General features: G+C 46.3%; 1 protein-coding gene across 9 annotated transcripts in view; it reads left to right on the forward strand.

Moving 5' to 3' along the window:
- The window catches only part of ABCC12 (ATP binding cassette subfamily C member 12), a 109,746-nt gene that overhangs the window by 62,362 nt on the left and 28,922 nt on the right, over nucleotides 1-18,462 (forward strand). For 8 of the 9 annotated variants that reach the window (XR_006285192.1, XR_005222288.1, XM_027822142.3 and 5 more), the window contains 4 exons: nucleotides 14,421-14,555; nucleotides 14,659-14,761; nucleotides 14,840-14,911; nucleotides 17,725-17,814. Coding sequence is in view for 7 of the 9 variants with exons in the window: in XM_027822142.3 (XP_027677943.2) it covers nucleotides 14,421-14,555; nucleotides 14,659-14,761; nucleotides 14,840-14,911; nucleotides 17,725-17,814 (400 nt within the window). In the remaining 2 variants the exon portion in view is untranslated. The remainder of the gene's footprint in view (nucleotides 1-14,420; nucleotides 14,556-14,658; nucleotides 14,762-14,839; nucleotides 14,912-17,724; nucleotides 17,815-18,462) is intronic. The other variant, XM_043526256.1, reaches the window with a different exon arrangement.

Below are 18,462 nucleotides of genomic sequence, written 5' to 3' on the forward strand. Positions count from 1 at the left end.
CTCTGGAGTCTTCAGAGCCCAAACTGCAACAATCTACAGTTATATTTAGCACAGTAGCATAAGCCCAAGTCCGTTCAGCTCAGGCTGGGAGGTTAGCTTCTGCAGGCTGCACAGACATAGCCAAAGGTCATGTCTACACTACAGAGTTAATTTGACTTCATGTAAGTTGACATCGAGCCTCCGATTTAAGCAAGTCAATCTTGCACTTCCACACTATGCTCATTGTGTCAGCGGAGTGCATCCTCACTAGCAGGGCTTGTATCAACACATGGAGCACTTCACTGTGGGTAGCTATCCCACAGTGCATGTAGCAGAGTGGAATTTTGGGTTGGGCTAGCAAAGCCTTATGGGACCAAAACATTGGCGTGGGTGGTTATGGGAACATGGCGTTAGCGTCCCATGATGCACTTACTTCCTGCCCTCCCTCTTTGAAATCAACAGCAAACAACAAAGCCTTTTTCACACTTTTTTCCATAAGCCTGGGTTACCTGTGTGGACGCCATCACACGATAAGCATGGACCCCCCTCAGCTGTACACTGTTGTTGTGAGCATTACAAACACCTTGCGCCTTATCCTGCAGTATTTACACAGCTGATACAGGAGCTGCCGTACAGAACAATGCGATGCCACGCAAGCAGCCCTGCTGGAAGACACAGAGTGGAGCAATTCACCGTTGCTGGTGACAGTCATGCATCCCTGACATGGTTGAGTGCCGTTTCTGGGCCCAGGAAACAAGCACTGACTGGTGGGACGGCATCGTTGTGCAGCTATGGGATAATGAGCAATGGCTGCAGAACTTTCGAAGACATAAGGCCACTTTCCAGGAACTGTGTGAAGAGCTTTCCCTAGCCCTGAAGTGCAGCAATACTAAAATGAGAGTTGCTCTGACAGTAGAGAAGCGAGTGGCGATAGCTCTGTGGAAGCTTGCAACGCCAGACTGCTAACGGTCAGTGGGGCATCAATTTGGAGTGGGTAAATCTACCGGGGGATCTGTTGTGATCCAAGTTTTCAGGGACATCAACATACTTCTGCTAAGAAGCGTAGTGACTCTGGGAAATGTGCAGGATATAGTGGATGGTTTTGCCATGTAGGGGTTCCCTAACTGCAGTGAGGTGATAGATGGAACACATATCCCTATTTTGGCAACAGACCACCTTGCCAAAGAGTAAATAAAAACTGAAAGGGGTACTTCTCAATGGTGTTGCAAGCACTGGAGGATCACAGGGGCCATTTCACCAACATTAACATGGGATGGTTGGGAAAGGTGCATATCATGCTCATCTTTAGGAACTCCGGTCTGTTCAGAAAGTTGCAAGCAGGGACTTTCTTTCCAGATTGCAAAATAACCATTGGTGATGTTGAAAGGCCAATCGTGATCCTGGGAGACCCTGCCTACCTCTTGCTCCCATGGCCCATGAAGCCATACACAAGCAGCCTAGACAGCAGTAAGGACTGGTTCAACCATAGGCTGAGCAAGTGGAGAATGGTGGTGGAATGTGCCTTTGGATGTTTAAAAGGTCACTGGCATTGTTTGCTTACTAGATTAGACCTCAATTAAAGCAATATTGTTATTGCTGCCTGCTGTGTGCTCCATAATATCTGTGAAACAAACGGAGAAAAGTTTCCGCTGGGATGGAGGGTTGAAGCAGATCTCTTGGCAGCCAATTTTGAGCATCCAGACACCCGGCCAAAAAGAAGAGCACATCGAAGGGCTCTGCATCTCCATGAGTCTTTGAAAACCAGCAACGAGCCAGAGTAATGTGAAACTTATCTGTGTTGTTTCTTACCAAACTGCTCCTCCATCGCATTTCCTTCCCAGCAGACTCCACCCCCACCAACCATGGTGTGCTGAATGAAAAAAGAGCCTTTTCGCCTCAGTCCATTAAGTTTTATAATGCACACAAAGACAGCAAAGAAAAGTAAGATAACCTGGGGCAAAAGAGCTGATAAAACAGTGGGGGGAGAAACAAGAAAAGCTTGCTTACAGATGCATTACAACAACAATCAAAGGTGTGGGAATGCGTGCCTTCTGGTCCTTGTATCCTGCTCTGGTGTTGAGTGCAAGCGATACCGAACTTCACCCCCTCCACATAGGACATTTTGGGGGAGGAGGATGTAGAACTGGGCGATAATGGCAACAGGTTCAGCATAGGCTGCAGAGGGACTCTAGCATCCAGCAGCCTTTCGTGAACTGCAACCAGACGCCTCAACATGTCTGACTGCTCCTTCATATTCCACAGCATCTCTTCCTCCATGGAACGCTCTTGTTCCCTGCATGCTCTCCTGTCCTCCTTGTCCATATCCAGGTTCTCAGACAGTGTAATCCTCCATGCTCTAAGCTCCATCTGGTCACTCTCAGAGGCATGCATTAACTCATTGAACATGTCCTCCCGAATCTTCTTTTTCGACCTTCTAATCTGGGAAAGTCTCTGTCCCAGTGTGGAGGATGTGCTGGCAGACAAAGTTTCAGTTGCAAGGAATGCAAAACACAAGGGTAGCATTGACTGTGCATACATTGTTTCTGGTGCAAGGTTAATTTTTTTTATAAAAAACCCCACCCCTCAATACACTTCACTGCAAGCCACAATGTAATCACAACCACCAGCTATTGCAAGAGTCAGTTTGCTGCTCCAGCCATGGTAAAGCCACAAAGCATGGGCGAGAGGTCTTGTGCTGCTGCTCTTGTGAAGACATCCTTTGGATCACAGGTTGTAACTCGAGACAAGCCCCCTTTCTCCCAGCAACCTGGACGGTGCTTGAGGACAGGCACCCATGTAAAGCCCCCCAAATAGCTTTTTTTTTTTTTTTTTACAAAAGCGGCATTGATTTGGGGCGGGGGAAAGGAGACAAACAGGAAGCTGCCACCCCCCCCTTTTTTTCAATGCAGCTTGCAATACACAGTGATCCCTTCCAACCACAACCACAGCATGTTTGGGAAAACGTGGTTGTGTGACCCAGATTTCACCAAACAGGGGGCGGATTACTTGTTGAATTGTTTGTGGTTTAAGGGTTAGCATTGAAAACTCTCCCCCCCCCCGCACCCCGAGGTAACCCTATGCAATATCACTCTCCTTAGGATAACAGAGGCAGCAAGGGAGCAGATGCTGCAAGTGTCTGGGTACAGACCTGGTCCTTATGCTACAATGCTGTGTGCTGGAATAAGGTCCACAGAGTTAATATTGGAGTGGCGCCAGAAAACGTCCTACCATGGTGGATGAAATAAGTCAGCCCTTCCCAGAAACCTTCGGCAAAGGATTGCAGAATACCTCCATGAAAGCTTCCTAAAGATCTCCATGGAGGATTCCCGGGCCATTCCTGTACACATAAACAGTCTTTTTCGGAGAGCACCCTCAGCGTAGCTGGAGTGGCCACCAATACCCACTACACCTACTTTATTGTCCAGATTAAACATATGGATTTTTTTCTTCAACAGCAAACATATAATATTTTAACAAACCAAGCATATGAAAGTTTGAATTTAGTTAAACATTCAAGTTTTTTAAAATCAGGTTTGTTTTTGTTAAAATTGTTTTTAACTAAAAGAGTTAAATGAAATATTAAAAAAAAAAATCAAATCGACTGTGTCAGCCAGGTCCACGTGAGAAACTTAAAACATTGGCTTCTGCAGCTAACTCAGTCGTCTTCACCTTCATTTTCCTGTTTGTTCATAATCTGGAAAAGAAAAACAAGCTTTCCTGCTTTTTCAGGTCCCAAACAATTTCTCAATTTGGAATGAATTAGTCCAAAGGAAGAAAATGTTCTTTCTACACTGGCAGAAGAAGCTACTGCAGTTAAAAGTGAGATTATCACTTCAACAGTCTGAATCCAAGTGCTTAACTGACTTCCACCAGTTCACTGGTGTGACTTCCTTTAAAACATCATCAAACATATATTTCTTGAATGGTTCACCCTTAGCTCTGAAGTTTATTATAGTTGGCATTATGGAGGGATGAGTGCTGGATGTCCATGTCATAGCCAACTTGTCTTCTTCAGCAGTTAAGGTTTGACCCTGGTACCGAGTACTGAGAATATTTGCAAGAAAATGAGCTGGAGACAGTGCTTGTCCCATTCATTTTTTAAATGCTTGTAATTTAACTCTGTCGTTGCATATTTCTCTTTTTAAGATCTCACTCAGTTCCTTCCAAATTTCAACAGCGTCAGCAATAAAACAGCTATTTCCCTGGATTTTGTTCAAGGCTACAGAAATAGGCTTCAGGGTCCTCAGCATGTGTTCAACATTTCTCTTAAGCCCAATGTTGAGAACTTTGGCTGAGACAGTGTGTGGCAGGGCAGGGGTAAAACCCCTTGAATGCTCTGCCAAAATGTTGATTAAGCCCTGCTTTCTGGTAAGGAAGCCAGGTGCAGGGGCCCAGTCAGCCAGCAAAGAGCCCAGCTGCAGGCCCTAACGAGGGCCAGTTCACAGCAAGGACTTGAGCTAAGTAGCAGCAGCTGGGCTGAGGAATGGAAGGGCTATAAAAGCCCTAGAGAAAATTCAGTGAGGAGGCTAGCCTGGGCTACAGCTCTGTCTCCTCACCACAGGAAGGGAGCCTCATGGGCCAGGAGACCCTGGAATGGGTTAGAAAGGGGATGATTGTTGGGGGATAAAAGGGACTACACTGTAGCACTGTAAATAAAAGCACAAGGGTGAAACACCGGAAGAAGGCATGAGGACTCTTATTTTGCCAACCTAAGCACAGGGGAAAGAAGGAGGAAACCTGTGCGGACTCTGTGACACAGTGCCATCTATTTTTTCACAATTTTGTTCACAAACTGTCATCAGATTAGGCCAGTACTTGATATAGTGCTCAAAACAGTCCACTACGGATGACCATCACATGTCTTGTGGGAGAGTTAGCTTGGTTCCTCCCACTTTTTTCAGAGCAATTGCTGCAAAGTGGAAGTGGAAGTATTTTGCAATTTCAACAACATTAGCCTTTATTTCTGGAACACTGAAGTCTTTGGCTAGGAGGTGCATCAAATGAGCACTGCAACTGTATGTTATTAGCTTGGGACTCTCTTCACTCTCTTCTAAATTTCTTCTCATCTTGGATACAATTGCAGCATTGTCTGTGACCAAGCTGTGTACTAGATATTTGCATTTTTTTTTTTACAGTTTGTTATAGCTTTTACTGCTACTTCTTGTAAGTATTCTGCTGTATGTGCATTTCCTGATGTATCAATTGTTTCTGTAAGGAAGACATTCCCTTCTTCTGTTGTCACACAAGCACATACAACAGGATCATTGCCATCCATCAAGACTCAAGTTAACAATTTCACCCTCTAGACCTTTTGCACACTGCTCAATTTCTCTTTCAAAACACTTGATCCAGGAATTTGCCTGCAACATCTGCTCTGTTGGGTGGACTGTATCCTGGGTTCTCCTAAACAAAATAAATCAATGCAGTTATTTAATTATTACCACCATACTGCTCATTTAGTATTACTCATTGCATTTACGGACACTCAGTACTACTTCAAAGGTGAAATTGTAAAAGGAAGATCTGCCTATTTCAGCTCTTTATTTTTTATCACAACTGCATCTAAAATGCTAGTAGGATAGAGTAACAACTATATTTTTTGCTCAAACATGAGAATTCAAGAATAGTCCAGAAAGAAGACAGGCAGTCCTTAAGAAAGAAGTATGAAATAAAAAAGTTTACCAAGCTGAAGATCCCACATGTTCAGACATGTTCTTTTCATCATCTTCAATGCAGCTTCCTCCTGAGACAGAACACTTCTCATGATGTTGTTTCATTTGGGCAACCAGGCCCTGCATTTCTTTGTTGCAATGTTTGCATTTTGCACGCATGCCTGTCTTACCCACAGGTAGAAGAACTTCATTAAGTATTCCCAAACTGGGTCTCTTTTACGGCCTGCTGCCGTTATAGGTTTTCCCTTTAGTGAGAGAATGGTATGGTAGATCTCACATCAATGAAGGCTACAGTCAGAAAAACCTCAAGACTTCTGGAATATGCTGCTCAAACAGTTTCATTTTTGTTTCTACTGCCTGTCCCTCCCTTCTCACATTTAACTCCAGACTTCTTCTCCTTGTCTCCTTCCACCCCCAACAATCTTCTATTCACTGAACTTTTTGAAACTTTGCACTTTTAGAGAGAGGTAAGGGCTTGACTCTGTGTGCACAAATTTGCAGAGGGACAATAGGGTTGAGGTCTGTTATTTCTCACCTGTATTTATTTAAAACATTTTTTCTGTTAACAAGCATGTTATCTCTGGAGACACAAATCCACAGTTTGAGAACTGCAAAACTAAGCATCTCTGATGGCATCTTCTAGACTGAGCCCCATTGGGTAGATAGAAAGATTAACCTAAATAATCTATACAGAAGCCCCTGGAACTCGTAAGATTGGGTCCCTAATCCATGAACTATTGGAACTCATTTACAGAACTTTTCTTAAACATTACATGAATATATTGTCTCATACTATAGAATTTATAATTCCTATTCTATGATGAGATATCTTTGAGCTATAAGGTATCTTAATTAAAACTATCTTTAGATAGGTTTTTTCCTCAAAAAGCATTTTATCAAACAAATCCGATTTAAATTAAAAAATAAATCCAATTTTTGATTTTTTAAAAAAAATAATTGATTTTTATCCACCCTGCTCCTGGAGGCCAATTCATTCGAATTACACAATGTAGTGTCTACACTATCCTCATGTCAACTCGTGGATGTCGAATCAAGCGCTCTTGCGGAGGTGGTGCACAGAAGTTGACTTTACAGGCCACTTAGGTCAGTGGAAGGGACTCGGTAGTGTAGACACACATTATTGCATCCGATGAAGTGAGCTGTAGCTCACGAAAGCTTATGCTCAAATAAATTGGTTAGTCTCCAAGGTGCCACGAGTACACATTATTAGATCGACATAATGTGGCTTATGTTGACCTATGTCTGTAGTGTAAACCAGGCAAAAGTCTCTGCTCCCCGGGGGAGAGTGCTGACTGCAAGGCTAATTCCTTTCACAGCTTCAGTCACTCTGGCTCTGGGACAGAACTCTACCACCCAGGCTGCTTCCCTGGAGTCCTTTCAGATCCTGCTTCAAAGGCTTCCACAGGAACCCAACTTGCTACCTGTGATTACCCCGGCAACTGAGCTTTCTTAGCATGACACAGCTGGGCCTCTTAAAAGGACTATCACTGGACCCCAATTAATCTAGCTCCCATAGGCTGGGAAGCAGCTAATTAATTAAACCACAGATGAGCTGACTGAACAGGGCTAAGGTGACCATACATCCTGTTTTGGCTGGGGCAATCCCCTTTTTTAAGCCTGTCTTGGCTGTCCCAACTGTTTTTTGGCAAAACTGTGCATTTGTCATGTTTGATCTTGTCAACGGAATGAGTGGGCAGAGGGGGATGAGCACCAATGCCAGCCCTGCATGAGAGGGAGGGCTCGGAAGAGAGGCTTTGCATGGGCAGGTGGCAGGGGGCCTTCGGCTAGCCCCACATGCAGTGGGTAGAGGGGGGCCTTAGGCCGAGCAGCGGAGAAGAGGGCACTGGCAGCAGGGGGGCTCGGGCAGACAGCATGGGAGTTCAGGCCAGCCCTGCATGTAGGCCAGATGGCAAGGGGGCTCAGGCTGGCCCCACATGTGGGAGAGAAAGGGAGGCCTCAGGCTGGCCCCAGTGGCAGCAGGCAGGTAGAGGTGCGGTGGGGGGGTCTCAGGTTGGCCCAGTGTCCTGTTTTCCCTTTGGGAAAATATGGTCGTCCTAAGCAGGGCTGACTACCCGCAGGCCTTTTGGCCCTTACGGGAAGGTACCTGAGCATACCCAATAACCTGGTGATTAGGGCATCCTCCTAGGATGTAGGCAACACAGATGCAAGTCCCTGCTCTGTCTGATTCAGGCCAGAGACTTGAACCTGGATCTCCCATGTCCCCACTGAGAGCCCTTGCTAATGGGTGTTCTGGGAACAGGCACAAAACTTCAAAAGCTCTTGGGTTTGTCCCAATGCAGAAAAGAATAGGCATTTAAACCTTAAATTGTTTTTTTGCAGGGCAGGAAAACTTTTCCCTCCCATCTCTACCTCCAGGCTTACCAGACATACAGTACAAAGGCTTGTGTTTGAGCAGACATCTCTCTGCAGTCTAAAGTACTGTGCTTCAAGCCCTTCCCTCTTCCAATAACAAAGTAGGGAAATGTCTCCCTTTTGAAAGTCATAATTTTCAATAAATCTTAATTAAAGCACAGATGTCCTTGTTCAGCATTAGAGCCTTTACACTTAAATGTATTTCTCATAGCTTCCTAATGGCAAATATGTCTCAGCAGTTGTTTTTTTGTTTGATCTAATACACCCATTTCATTTTTCACTTTTTTTTTTTTTTGGCTAGTAATATAAAAGCAATGTACCAGCAGGTGGCACAGAAGCAACATTTTAAACTGCCTTGAAGCACAAGCTGAAGGAGAATGTCCTACACTAATGGAAGACATTAGCGTACCATGTAGTAAATGCCAAAATCTAAATTAATGCAACATTAAGGTTGGTCAGATAAAAGAAAAGAAAAAGTCAGGAAATGCAAAATGTAAGGTTCCTACAGCAATGTTAACTTGCCCACTTTGCCCATCCTGTATATTTGTGTTTAACATTTAATAACATATATAGAAATGTAGAAAAACAAGAAGAGAAAAACCTACATATGTATACCTAAGCCGATTTGACATTGCTGTAGAAGCCTTTGCTTGGTTATTTTTTTTATACTTTTTATTTTAGCAGGCATCCTTAATAATACATTAATATAGCTGGTCTCATTTATAGACTCATAGACCATTAGGGTTGGAAGAGACCTCAGGAGGTCATCTAGTTCAACCCCCTGCTCAAAGCAGGACCAACACCAACTAAATCATCCCAGCCAGGGCTTTGTCAAGCCAGGCCTTAAAAACCTCTAAGGATGGAGATTCCACCACCTCCCTAGGTAACCCATTCCAGTGCTTCACCACCCTCCTAGTGAAATAGTTTTCCTAATATCCAACCTAGACCTCCCCCACTGCAACTTGAGACCATTTCTCCTTGTTCTGTCATCTGCCACCACTGAGAACAGCCAAGCTCCATCCTCTTTGGAACCTCCCCTTCAGGTAGTTGAAGGCTGCTATCAAATCCTCCCTCACTCTTCTCTTCTGCAGACTAAACAAGCCAAGTTCCCTCAGCCTCTCCTCGTAAGTCATGTGCCCCAACCCCCTGATCATTTTCATTGCCCTCCGCTGGACTCTCTCCAATTTGTCCACATCCTTTCTGTAGTGGGGGGCCCAAAACTGGATGCAAAACTCCAGATGGGGCCTCACCAGCGCCAAATAGAGCGGAATAATCACTTCCCTCGATCTGCTGGCAATGCTCCTACTAATGCAGCCCAATATGCCATTGGCCTTCTTGGCAACAAGGGCACACTGTTGACTCATATCCACCTTCTCATCCACTGTAATCCCCAGGTCCTTTTCTGAAGAACTGCTGCTTAGCCAGTCGGTCCCCAGCCTGTAGCGGTGCATGGGATTCTTCCATTCCAAGTGCAGGACTCTGCACTTGTCCTTGTTGAACCTCATCAGATTTCTTTTGGCCCAATCCTCCAATTTGTCTCGGGCACTCTGGACCCTACTCCTACCCTCCAGCGTATCTACCTCTCCCTCCAGTTTAGTGTCATTTGCGAATTTGCTGAGGGTGCAATCCATCCCGTCATCCAGATCATTAATAAAGATGTTGAAAAAAACTGGCCCCAGGACTGACACCTGGGGCACTCTGCTTGATACCAGCTGCCAACTAGACATCGAGCCGTTGATCACTACCTGTTGAGCCCGACAATCTAGCCAGCTTTCTATCCACCTTATAGTCCATTCATCCAATCCATACTTTTTTAACTTGCTGGCGAGAATACTATGGGAGACCATATCAAAAGCTTTGCTAAAGAAAAGATATATCAACTCCACTGCTTTCCCCATATCCACAGAGTAACTTATCTCATCATAGAAAGCAATTAGGTTCGTCAGGCATGACTTGCCCTTGGTGAATCCATGTTGACTGTTCCTGATCACCTTCCTCTCCTCCCAGTGTTTCAAAATGGTTTCCTCGAGGACCTGCTCCATGATTTTTCCAGGGACTGAGGTGAGGCTGACCGGTCTGTAGTTCCCTGGGTTGTCCTTCTTCCCTTTTTTAAAGGTGGGCATTATATTTGCCTTTTTCCAATCGTCCAGGACCTCCCCCGATCGCCAAGAGTTTTCAAAAGGCCAATGGCTCTGCAATCACATCAGCCAATTCCCTCAGCATCCTCGGATGCATTAGATCTTGTGCATGTCCAGCTTTTCTAAATAGTCCTTAACCTGTTCTTTCACCACTGCGGGCTGCTCACCTCCTCCCCATACCGTGTTGCCTAGGACAGCAGTGTGGGAGCTGACCTTGTCTGTGAAGACCTAGGCAAAAATAGCATTGAATACTTCAGCTTTTTGCACATCACCTGTCACTAGGTTGCCTCCCCCATTCATTAAGGGTCCCATACTTTCCCTGATCTCTTTCTTGTTGCTAACATACATGTAGAAACCCTTCTTGTTACCCTTCACATCCCTTGCTAGCTGCAACTCCACTTGTGTTTTGGCCTTCCTGATGACACCCCTGCATGCTTGAGCAATATTTTTATACGCCTTCCTAGTCATCTGTCCGAGTTTCCACTTCTTGTAAGATTCCTTTTTGTGTTTAAGCTCACCGAAGATTTCACTGTTAAGCCAAGCTGGTTGCCTGCTATATTTGCTATTCTTTCTGGATATTGGGATGGGTTGTTCCTGTGCCCTCAATGAGGCTTCTTTAAAATACAGTCAGCTTTCCTGGACTCCTTTCCCCCTCATATTAGTCTCCCAGGGAATCCTGCCCATCAGCAGGGCCAGTGCAAGGATATTTTTCTTGGTGAAACTTCCACCTTGTGCCCCCGCCCCGCCCCCGCCCCCCGCACTGGTTCATTGAGGGGCGAATCCCAATGAGCCTTTATAGACCCCAGGGGCCAGCCTGCCCAGGGGCCAGCCGTGCCCAGGGCCTGCTCCCCAGACCAGGTTCCCCCCTCCCCGCCCCCTAAACTTCCCTGGAGGGTGCACAGCCCCCCCCCCCATGAGCCCTCCCCACCCCACCTCACCCCGGCGGCCCTCGCCCCGAGTCCACTCACTGGCTTTGCCGAGCTTCGGCCGCTGCAGCAGCTCGACAGGGAGGAGCCGCCTTCTGGAGGCACCGGAGAGCCAGAGCATCCTGCTTGCGGCGGCGGCGAGCCCCAGCCATGGAGGAGCCGGCGTGGCGCAGGGGGACAGCAGCCCTGCAAAGGCGGCGGCGCTGCTAGCAGGAAGCAGCCATGTCCCCCTCCTCTCCTGCCCAGGCTGCGGCCTTGGCACCCCACCCAGGGGGCTCCTGCAGGCTGCAGTGGATGCATGTGGGTGCCAGCCCCCATGCGCCCCCTGGCTCCCCCGTCGCCTAGGGTTACCGTATTTCAACAATCAAAAAAGAGGACGGGGGGGAAGGGCCCTGCCCTCATCCACTCCCTCCCATTTCCCACCCCCTAACTCCCAACCCCGCCCCCCTGCTCCTTGTCCCCTGACCGCCCCCTCCTGGGACCCCTGCCCCTGACTGCCCCCCAGAACCCCACCCCCTACCTAAGCCTCCCTGTTCCTTTTCCCCTGACTGCCCCCTCCTGAGACCCCTCCACCCTAACTTCCCCCTAGGATCCTACCCCCTACCTGTCCCCGACTGCCCCAACCTTTATATACACCCCCACCCCCAGACAGACCCCTGGGACTCCCACGCCCCATCCAACCACTCCCGCCTCCTGACAGGACCCAGAGAACTCCAGACCCATCTAACCCCCCCGCTCCCTGTCCCCTGACTGCTCCGACCCCTCTCCTCTGCCCCACCCCAACAGCCCCCCCCCCAAACTCCCAACCCATCCAACCCTCCCCCTGGTCCCTGAGTGCCCCCCGTCAGATGCTGGCTCCCCGTGGAGGCAAAACATGCCGCCGGGCTGCCGCGCACACAGCCCCTCCCCCGCAGAGTGCTGAGGCAGTGGGAGGGGCGATGGTGGTGGCGGCTCATATGCCTGGGAGCAGCAGAACCCGAGTGTGGTGAGGTGGAGCCAGGGGGGTGCACGGGGGCCACCGCCCGCATGCCTCTGCTGCAGCCTGCAGGAGCCCCCCCACCACACCGGCTCTTCCATGGCTGGTGCTCGCTGCCCCTACAAGCCGACGCTCTGGCTCTCCGGTGCGTCCAGAAGGCGGCTCCTCCCTGCCGAGCCAGGGCACTGCTTTTTGGCGCCCCCAACCACTTGGCGCCCTAGGCGACTGCCTAGTTCGCATAGTGGTTGCACCGGCCCTGCCCATCAGTTCCCTAAGGGAGTCAAAGTCTGCTTTTCTGAAGTCCAGGGTCCGTATTTTGCTACTCTCCTTTCTTCCTTTTGTGAGGATCCTGAACTCAACCTCTCATGGTCACTGCTGCCCAGGTTGCCACCCACTTCTACTTCCCCTACCTATTCTTCCCTGTTTTTAAGCAGCGGGTCAAGAGGATAACAGCCCCTGGTTGGTTCCTCCAGTAGGTGCACCAGGAAGTTGTCCCCAACACTCTCCAAAAACTTCCTGGATTGTCTGTGCACTGCTGTATTGCTCTCCCAGCAGATATCAGGGTGATTGAAGTCCCCCATTAGAACCAGGCCCGTGTTCTTATCGTCCTAAATTATTTCCTAAAGAAAAAAAACCTATGTGGTGATGATGAAAATGCATCAGTGCATGGTTCCAGGAGACAGTGGTATGAGTGTGCTTCAAGAACTGCATTCATACATGGTACTTATTTGGAGCTGAGAAAAAGTTCTCTATTGCCTCCTTGAAATCAACTGGGGGTGGCTGGGCCAAGGACTTGCTTATACAATCTGGAATGACCCCAAATTGGGGAGGGGGGCAGATTCTGTGCCAAAAAATAAAAAAATTCTGCATGGCTGTTCTGGTGCCACAGTGACCTCTGTTGGGTGAAAGGCAGAACTGCAACACTTCTCAGGCAGAATGTATTTTCTGCAGGAAAAAAAATTCTGTGCCGGACAACAATTCTGCACGTGCACAGTGGTGAAGAATTCTCCCAGGAGTAATAGTCACCTACTTCAAATTTCTCAGGTTCTTTAGGCCCCAGTACATTCTGGGGCACAAAACCCAAGAGCCCAAATCTGAATTGAATGTGTAATGTAATGATCACATATTGAAATGTATTTTGGGGAGAAAGTAAGGGACCTGCCAAGTGGCAAGAACTACAGTTTGATAGAAAAAGCTGAGGAAAGGTGATTGTTGAAGTTAATTTTCTAAGAGACTCATGGGGCAAAATCAATCCCCAGCACCCAAGCCAAGTCTCTTGGCTGGTCTACAGAGTGGTCCAGGAGGGGAATAAGAATACTCTCATCAAGGCAATGAAATTACAGTGGAACCAGAACCATTCTATGAATCCAACAGGGTGAAGAAAACTTGCAGAGGCATGGTGCATCCCTCTGCAGTTTGAACATCCCCCACAAACCTCTAGTGCAGCAGCCACATCAGTCTTGCTACCTGGGGACCCCTCTGCACCTGTACCAGTGAAGGCAGGATTTGCCCTTTATGTGTAGAACGGTGAGACTAATAACTTGGGGAGATTTGGTTCAGATTTGTCAGACACAGAATAAATAGAAATTCAATTAGTAAGCACATCAGACCTACCCTGGCCCCTGCTCTGCATTGCCATTCAGTTGGCCTAAAGAGATTGGAAAGAAAACATAAGCAGTCAGCTTGAAACCCTCTGCCAAGGAGAAATTCTTGGGTGGTGCAGAGCCACCATAGCCAGTTGTTATGCTACCTCTCTTCAGGAATTTACAGAGGGGACATGTTGCGGTCATGCCAAGAAGGGTGTGTGACCAGAGTGCCACTGTGTTCTGACAATGTCCAACTGATATATCAGATCCTTGGAATCATAGCTAGCTCTTAGGCTCCACTAAGCTACACAGGGTCCAGCACAGAACCAGCCCCAGGGTTCTAGAGCTGCAAGTGCTTTTTTCACAGTTCTTCCTCTTGATGGCCCTCACCATTTATACGCACAGCTAAGGAATGAATCCGTTATGTTGGCTATTAAAGGGAAGAGCATCAAGTTCAGTGGAGCCCAAGCAAGCTATTTTGGTAATTTAGGCTGACTTTTTGAAACAAAATTGATTGTATTGGAAAGCCATTTTAAAATAATTCCTTTACACATTTAATTGTGGAGTACAGACAGAGGCATAGACACCTGCATGAATGTAGTAAATGAACATAGAATTGCTGAAGTTTTCCCAACTGTGAAATGAAACCTGTTAATTACCATCATTCAGTTTGAAGACACTACGTGCATGCATTTCCAATGCAGTTGCAATATTTATCAAATTAATGGTCCATTCTTAAAAATCTGTAGTATTTAGAATTCTGTGATGAAGTCATTTTATTAGAAGATGGAGAAATATATGAAAGGGGAACTCACAAAGATTTAATGAAAGAAAAAGGACGCTATGCTCAGCTAATTCAAAACCTCTATATGGAGCAAGCAAAGGTAACATTTAGCCCTTACTCTTAAACATATTCTGAAACCCTATTTTCAATATTCTAAAGCATGTAAAAGCAGATCTCAGAAGTAAATTTTTCTTATTTTAAAGGACCCAGAAATTATTTTGACTGGAACAATGACAGAACCAACAAGCGAAACTCAGGACAAGAGTGATTCCTCAGGAAGCTCTTATAGAGGAGTTGAAAATCCTGGTAATGTAATTTAGGACAATAATCAGAATTGCCTATACTCTTGTTTAAAAAAGACTAACTGTTCTTTCATACACATAGCTTTTGTTATGTCTGATGAGGAAATCATCATAAAGGAACCTGAGAGAGACCCACAAAGTGGAAATAACACAGGTATGCTACAAAGACTCACTTGTGCATCTTTCCAAATTGTTGCTTTTTTGAAAAATGAATTTAATTGTAAATTAATATAGATTTCTGATTTGAAAGAAATTGTTGCATTCAAAATGTGCTGTGTCCATCAACTAGTTTCTGTTCCTCAGATCCTCTTGCCTGCACTGAGTAGTTTTCTCTTTTAGGGATGGATTGTCTTTTTACTCTGCTTGTACAGAACAATGGGATGTTGGTGCACAAACAGGGCTCCTAGACATTACTTCAAAACAAATAATTATTCTAAAATAATAATAAAATTGCCTTTCCTGAGCTGATGAGCAGAGAGGCAGATCAATCATCATTGCCGCTTCACTTCTTGGAACAGTTTTAGATTAATTTAATATTTGTGAAAAATGCCATACTGAGAATACTGTATGCTGCTGTCTTCCCTTTGGAACAAGCATTACACAAACAGTTGCAGTGCAAGCATCCCCACATTTGCTCTGCCACGGTGCCTCCATTCTATTGTAGAGCAACTGAGGCAGTGCTGGACAGGTAGTACGTCTCAGTGGAGGGGGGGGTTCCTAATGAGACTCCCAGTAAGGGAGTCCTACCTCCACCTTCCATGTTGGTGGGGTGAAGCAACCCGAGAGATGTTTTCAACTTGTTTGGAGGAATAGAAGCAACTTTGAAATTTATAAAATGTAACTCGTGGAAGAGTGGGGTTGTGGCCAAAAAAGTGCAGGGAGGAGACAGAGAAGATAAGACACAGCCCATTTTGTTATCTGTCCTGCAAGATGGAAACTTGTAAGCACTGACACTGTTCCTTCATTTGCATAGCTGACACTGTCACTTATAAGCACATCTCTCACAAATATGAAGAAGTTAAAATTACCTTGGCTAAACTGCCAGCCAGAGCCTTCAGTAGAAACAAAGGTCACAGTATTAATGCTGAACAGAAGTTTCTCATTTGTATCGCCCTGTGACGGGGCTGGGACTCACCACCGCAGAGCCTCTTGCTGACTTGTCTGGGAATTAGCTCAGTGCATTGTGGAGGGCCCTCCACTGGTGGTGTCCCATCTGTCTCTCGCCCTCTCTTGGCGCCTGCACCCATGTTGCTCCCTTCTTGTGACATCCTCTTCAAGACACTGCCCTCTGGCAGTGCCCCCTAGTCCTCATTCACCCCCTTCCAGGGGTGGGGTGGGGTTATCAGCAGTCTTTCACTTTGCACCAGTTGCTGTAACAGCTGTGTCTGCTGTTGCTGCTGTTGTACAGCCTGTTGCTGCTGGTTTTCCAGCAGCAATTTTAGGAGTTTGTCCATCTCCATCTTGTACATGTGGGTCCTTCCAGCAGGCCCTGGTCAGTGCCCGCATTCTTCACCACTTGTGACGGGCTTGGGACTCACCACCACAGCACCTCCTGCTGACTTGTCAGGGAATTAGCTCAGTCCAGTGTGGTGGTGTCCCATCCATCTCTCGCCCTCTCTTGGCACCTGGACCAATGTTGCTCCTTTCTTAAGGTGTCCTCTTCAAGACACTGCCCTCCGGCAGTGCCCCCTAGTCCTCATTTACCCCCTTCCAGGGGTGGGGTGGGGTTATCAGCAGTCTTTCACTTTGCCCAGCCACAGCGGCCAACCACACCCCAAAGTCTAACCCCTTGTGCCAGGGGTCTGGTGCAGTCCGCTATCGCCATGTCCAATGGCTGGGTGTATGTGCAATGGGGAAGGGGGGGACCCAGGACTGCCCTCTACTCTGGGTCCTGACCCAGGGACCCTTTGGCGGCAGCCTTCCTGCCCTCCTTCTCTCCCCTTGTCCGCCTCTCTCCCTGGGACGCTTCCCCTTCGGCCCCTTTGCACCGGCCCGGCCCTTCCCTCAGGGCCTGCAGCCTGGCAGATACCAGGCTGGAGTTCCCTTCTGCTCCCCTCGCCTGCCCTCCCCTGTGCTGTTCCTGGTGCTAGTCCCCTCACACAGGAGACAGACCTTCACCCGCTGAAGGCCTGGGAGAGACTGACTGCTCCCTTCCTGGGCAGCCTTTATATAGGGCTGAGCCTGACCCTGACTAGCTACCTCTTACTCAGCCTCTGATTGGCTCCCTAGCAGGCTTTCTCTGATTGGCCACCCACCCACACAGACTCTCTGGACTGCTGGAGCCCCATCTAGTATAGGAGTGGGGCAGCCACCCCACTACATGCCCAAAGTGGCTGGAACTGTTATTTTAATAACTATTGTATTTCTGCTCTTAAAATCCTTTCAAGGAAACATAATGGGGTTAGGACAAACAAAAGACACTTTCAAAGCTAAAACAAAGTTACAGGGATGTTGTAAAGGACTAATATAGACAGTAAATTGCTTTTAAGCTATAAAATCTCTCCTTTCACATCGAATTCTATACATTAGCAGTGTAGTGATATACATAGTTTTATAACTGTCTTGGGTGGAGCAGAAAATGTTGGTTTCTTATTCTGCTTTAGCATGCATATTGCTCTGTCAAGGATGAGGAAGAACAACAGGAATGTCAATAGAGTTTTGCATTCAAACCTGTGTGCTATCGATCATTTTTAGCAAATCCATATCATTTACATTTTAATTCTCATCACAATTTTCTAGTCATTCAAAAACCATTATAAAACTGGAGGGAGCATTTACCATATGGCAGCGTCCAGAGGCAGCGGGGATTCTTTAAAAGGAGGAATACATTTCACTGAGTTTCTTATGAAGCTACAAATATGTATTTTAGCATATGGAGTTTTTTATTTTGGTTTAACATGCCCAGGATTCCTTGATATTGGGTCAAAATTTTGTTACATGAATGTATGCTTTTTGTTTGTGTGGTAGCTCCTGTAAACCAACTTGTTAAAAAAGAGGAAAAACAGGAAGGCTCAGTGACATGGAAAACCTATCATGCCTACATTAAGGCATCTGGAGGTACATTCTGCAAAAATGTCTTTATACTGAATTTGCATTTTTTTTCTTTGATATTTCCATTTTTAAAGGAAGGATTCCTTTCCAATGTTTTTCCCTAAATCTAAACTCTGATATTTCAGTTTCAGATTATTGAAATTAGACAAACACAGTAAAACGGTTGTATTTCCCAAGAAACAAAGCATTGTAATCTCCTAATATATTTATAACCTAGAATTGCTGATCACTGGATTTTATAGAGAAATATGTTAGTAACGGAGTAATAACTTAAGACATTTATTAGAGAGAAAATGTGAAACATTCTAGTCAGAGCGGAGCCTGAAAACCAAAATTTGGATCTAGATTGGGATTTCAAGATCAAAGTTTGGAATAGTTCACATCTGGGTTTTGGTCCAGCTCATTAGATAGAGAAGTCAGCAGTGAAATTCAGGTCTGGATCGGGTTCAGATTTACACACCCCACAGATTTCCAGTGTGTTTGTAAGATTTTGCTTTAAGACAACTTCTAATCCTACAATTATATAGGAAAATTGTGTTTATGTAAATACATATGCACATTTTAGCCTTAAGATTTTACCCCGCTGATAAAAAACATACTGTCTGGGCCTATGGTTAGCCATGGGCACAATTACTGTGCCTGTAAAAGTGCACA

Source organism: Chelonia mydas, chromosome 12 (assembly GCF_015237465.2).
Source record: "Chelonia mydas isolate rCheMyd1 chromosome 12, rCheMyd1.pri.v2, whole genome shotgun sequence".
NCBI lineage: Eukaryota > Metazoa > Chordata > Testudines > Cheloniidae > Chelonia > Chelonia mydas.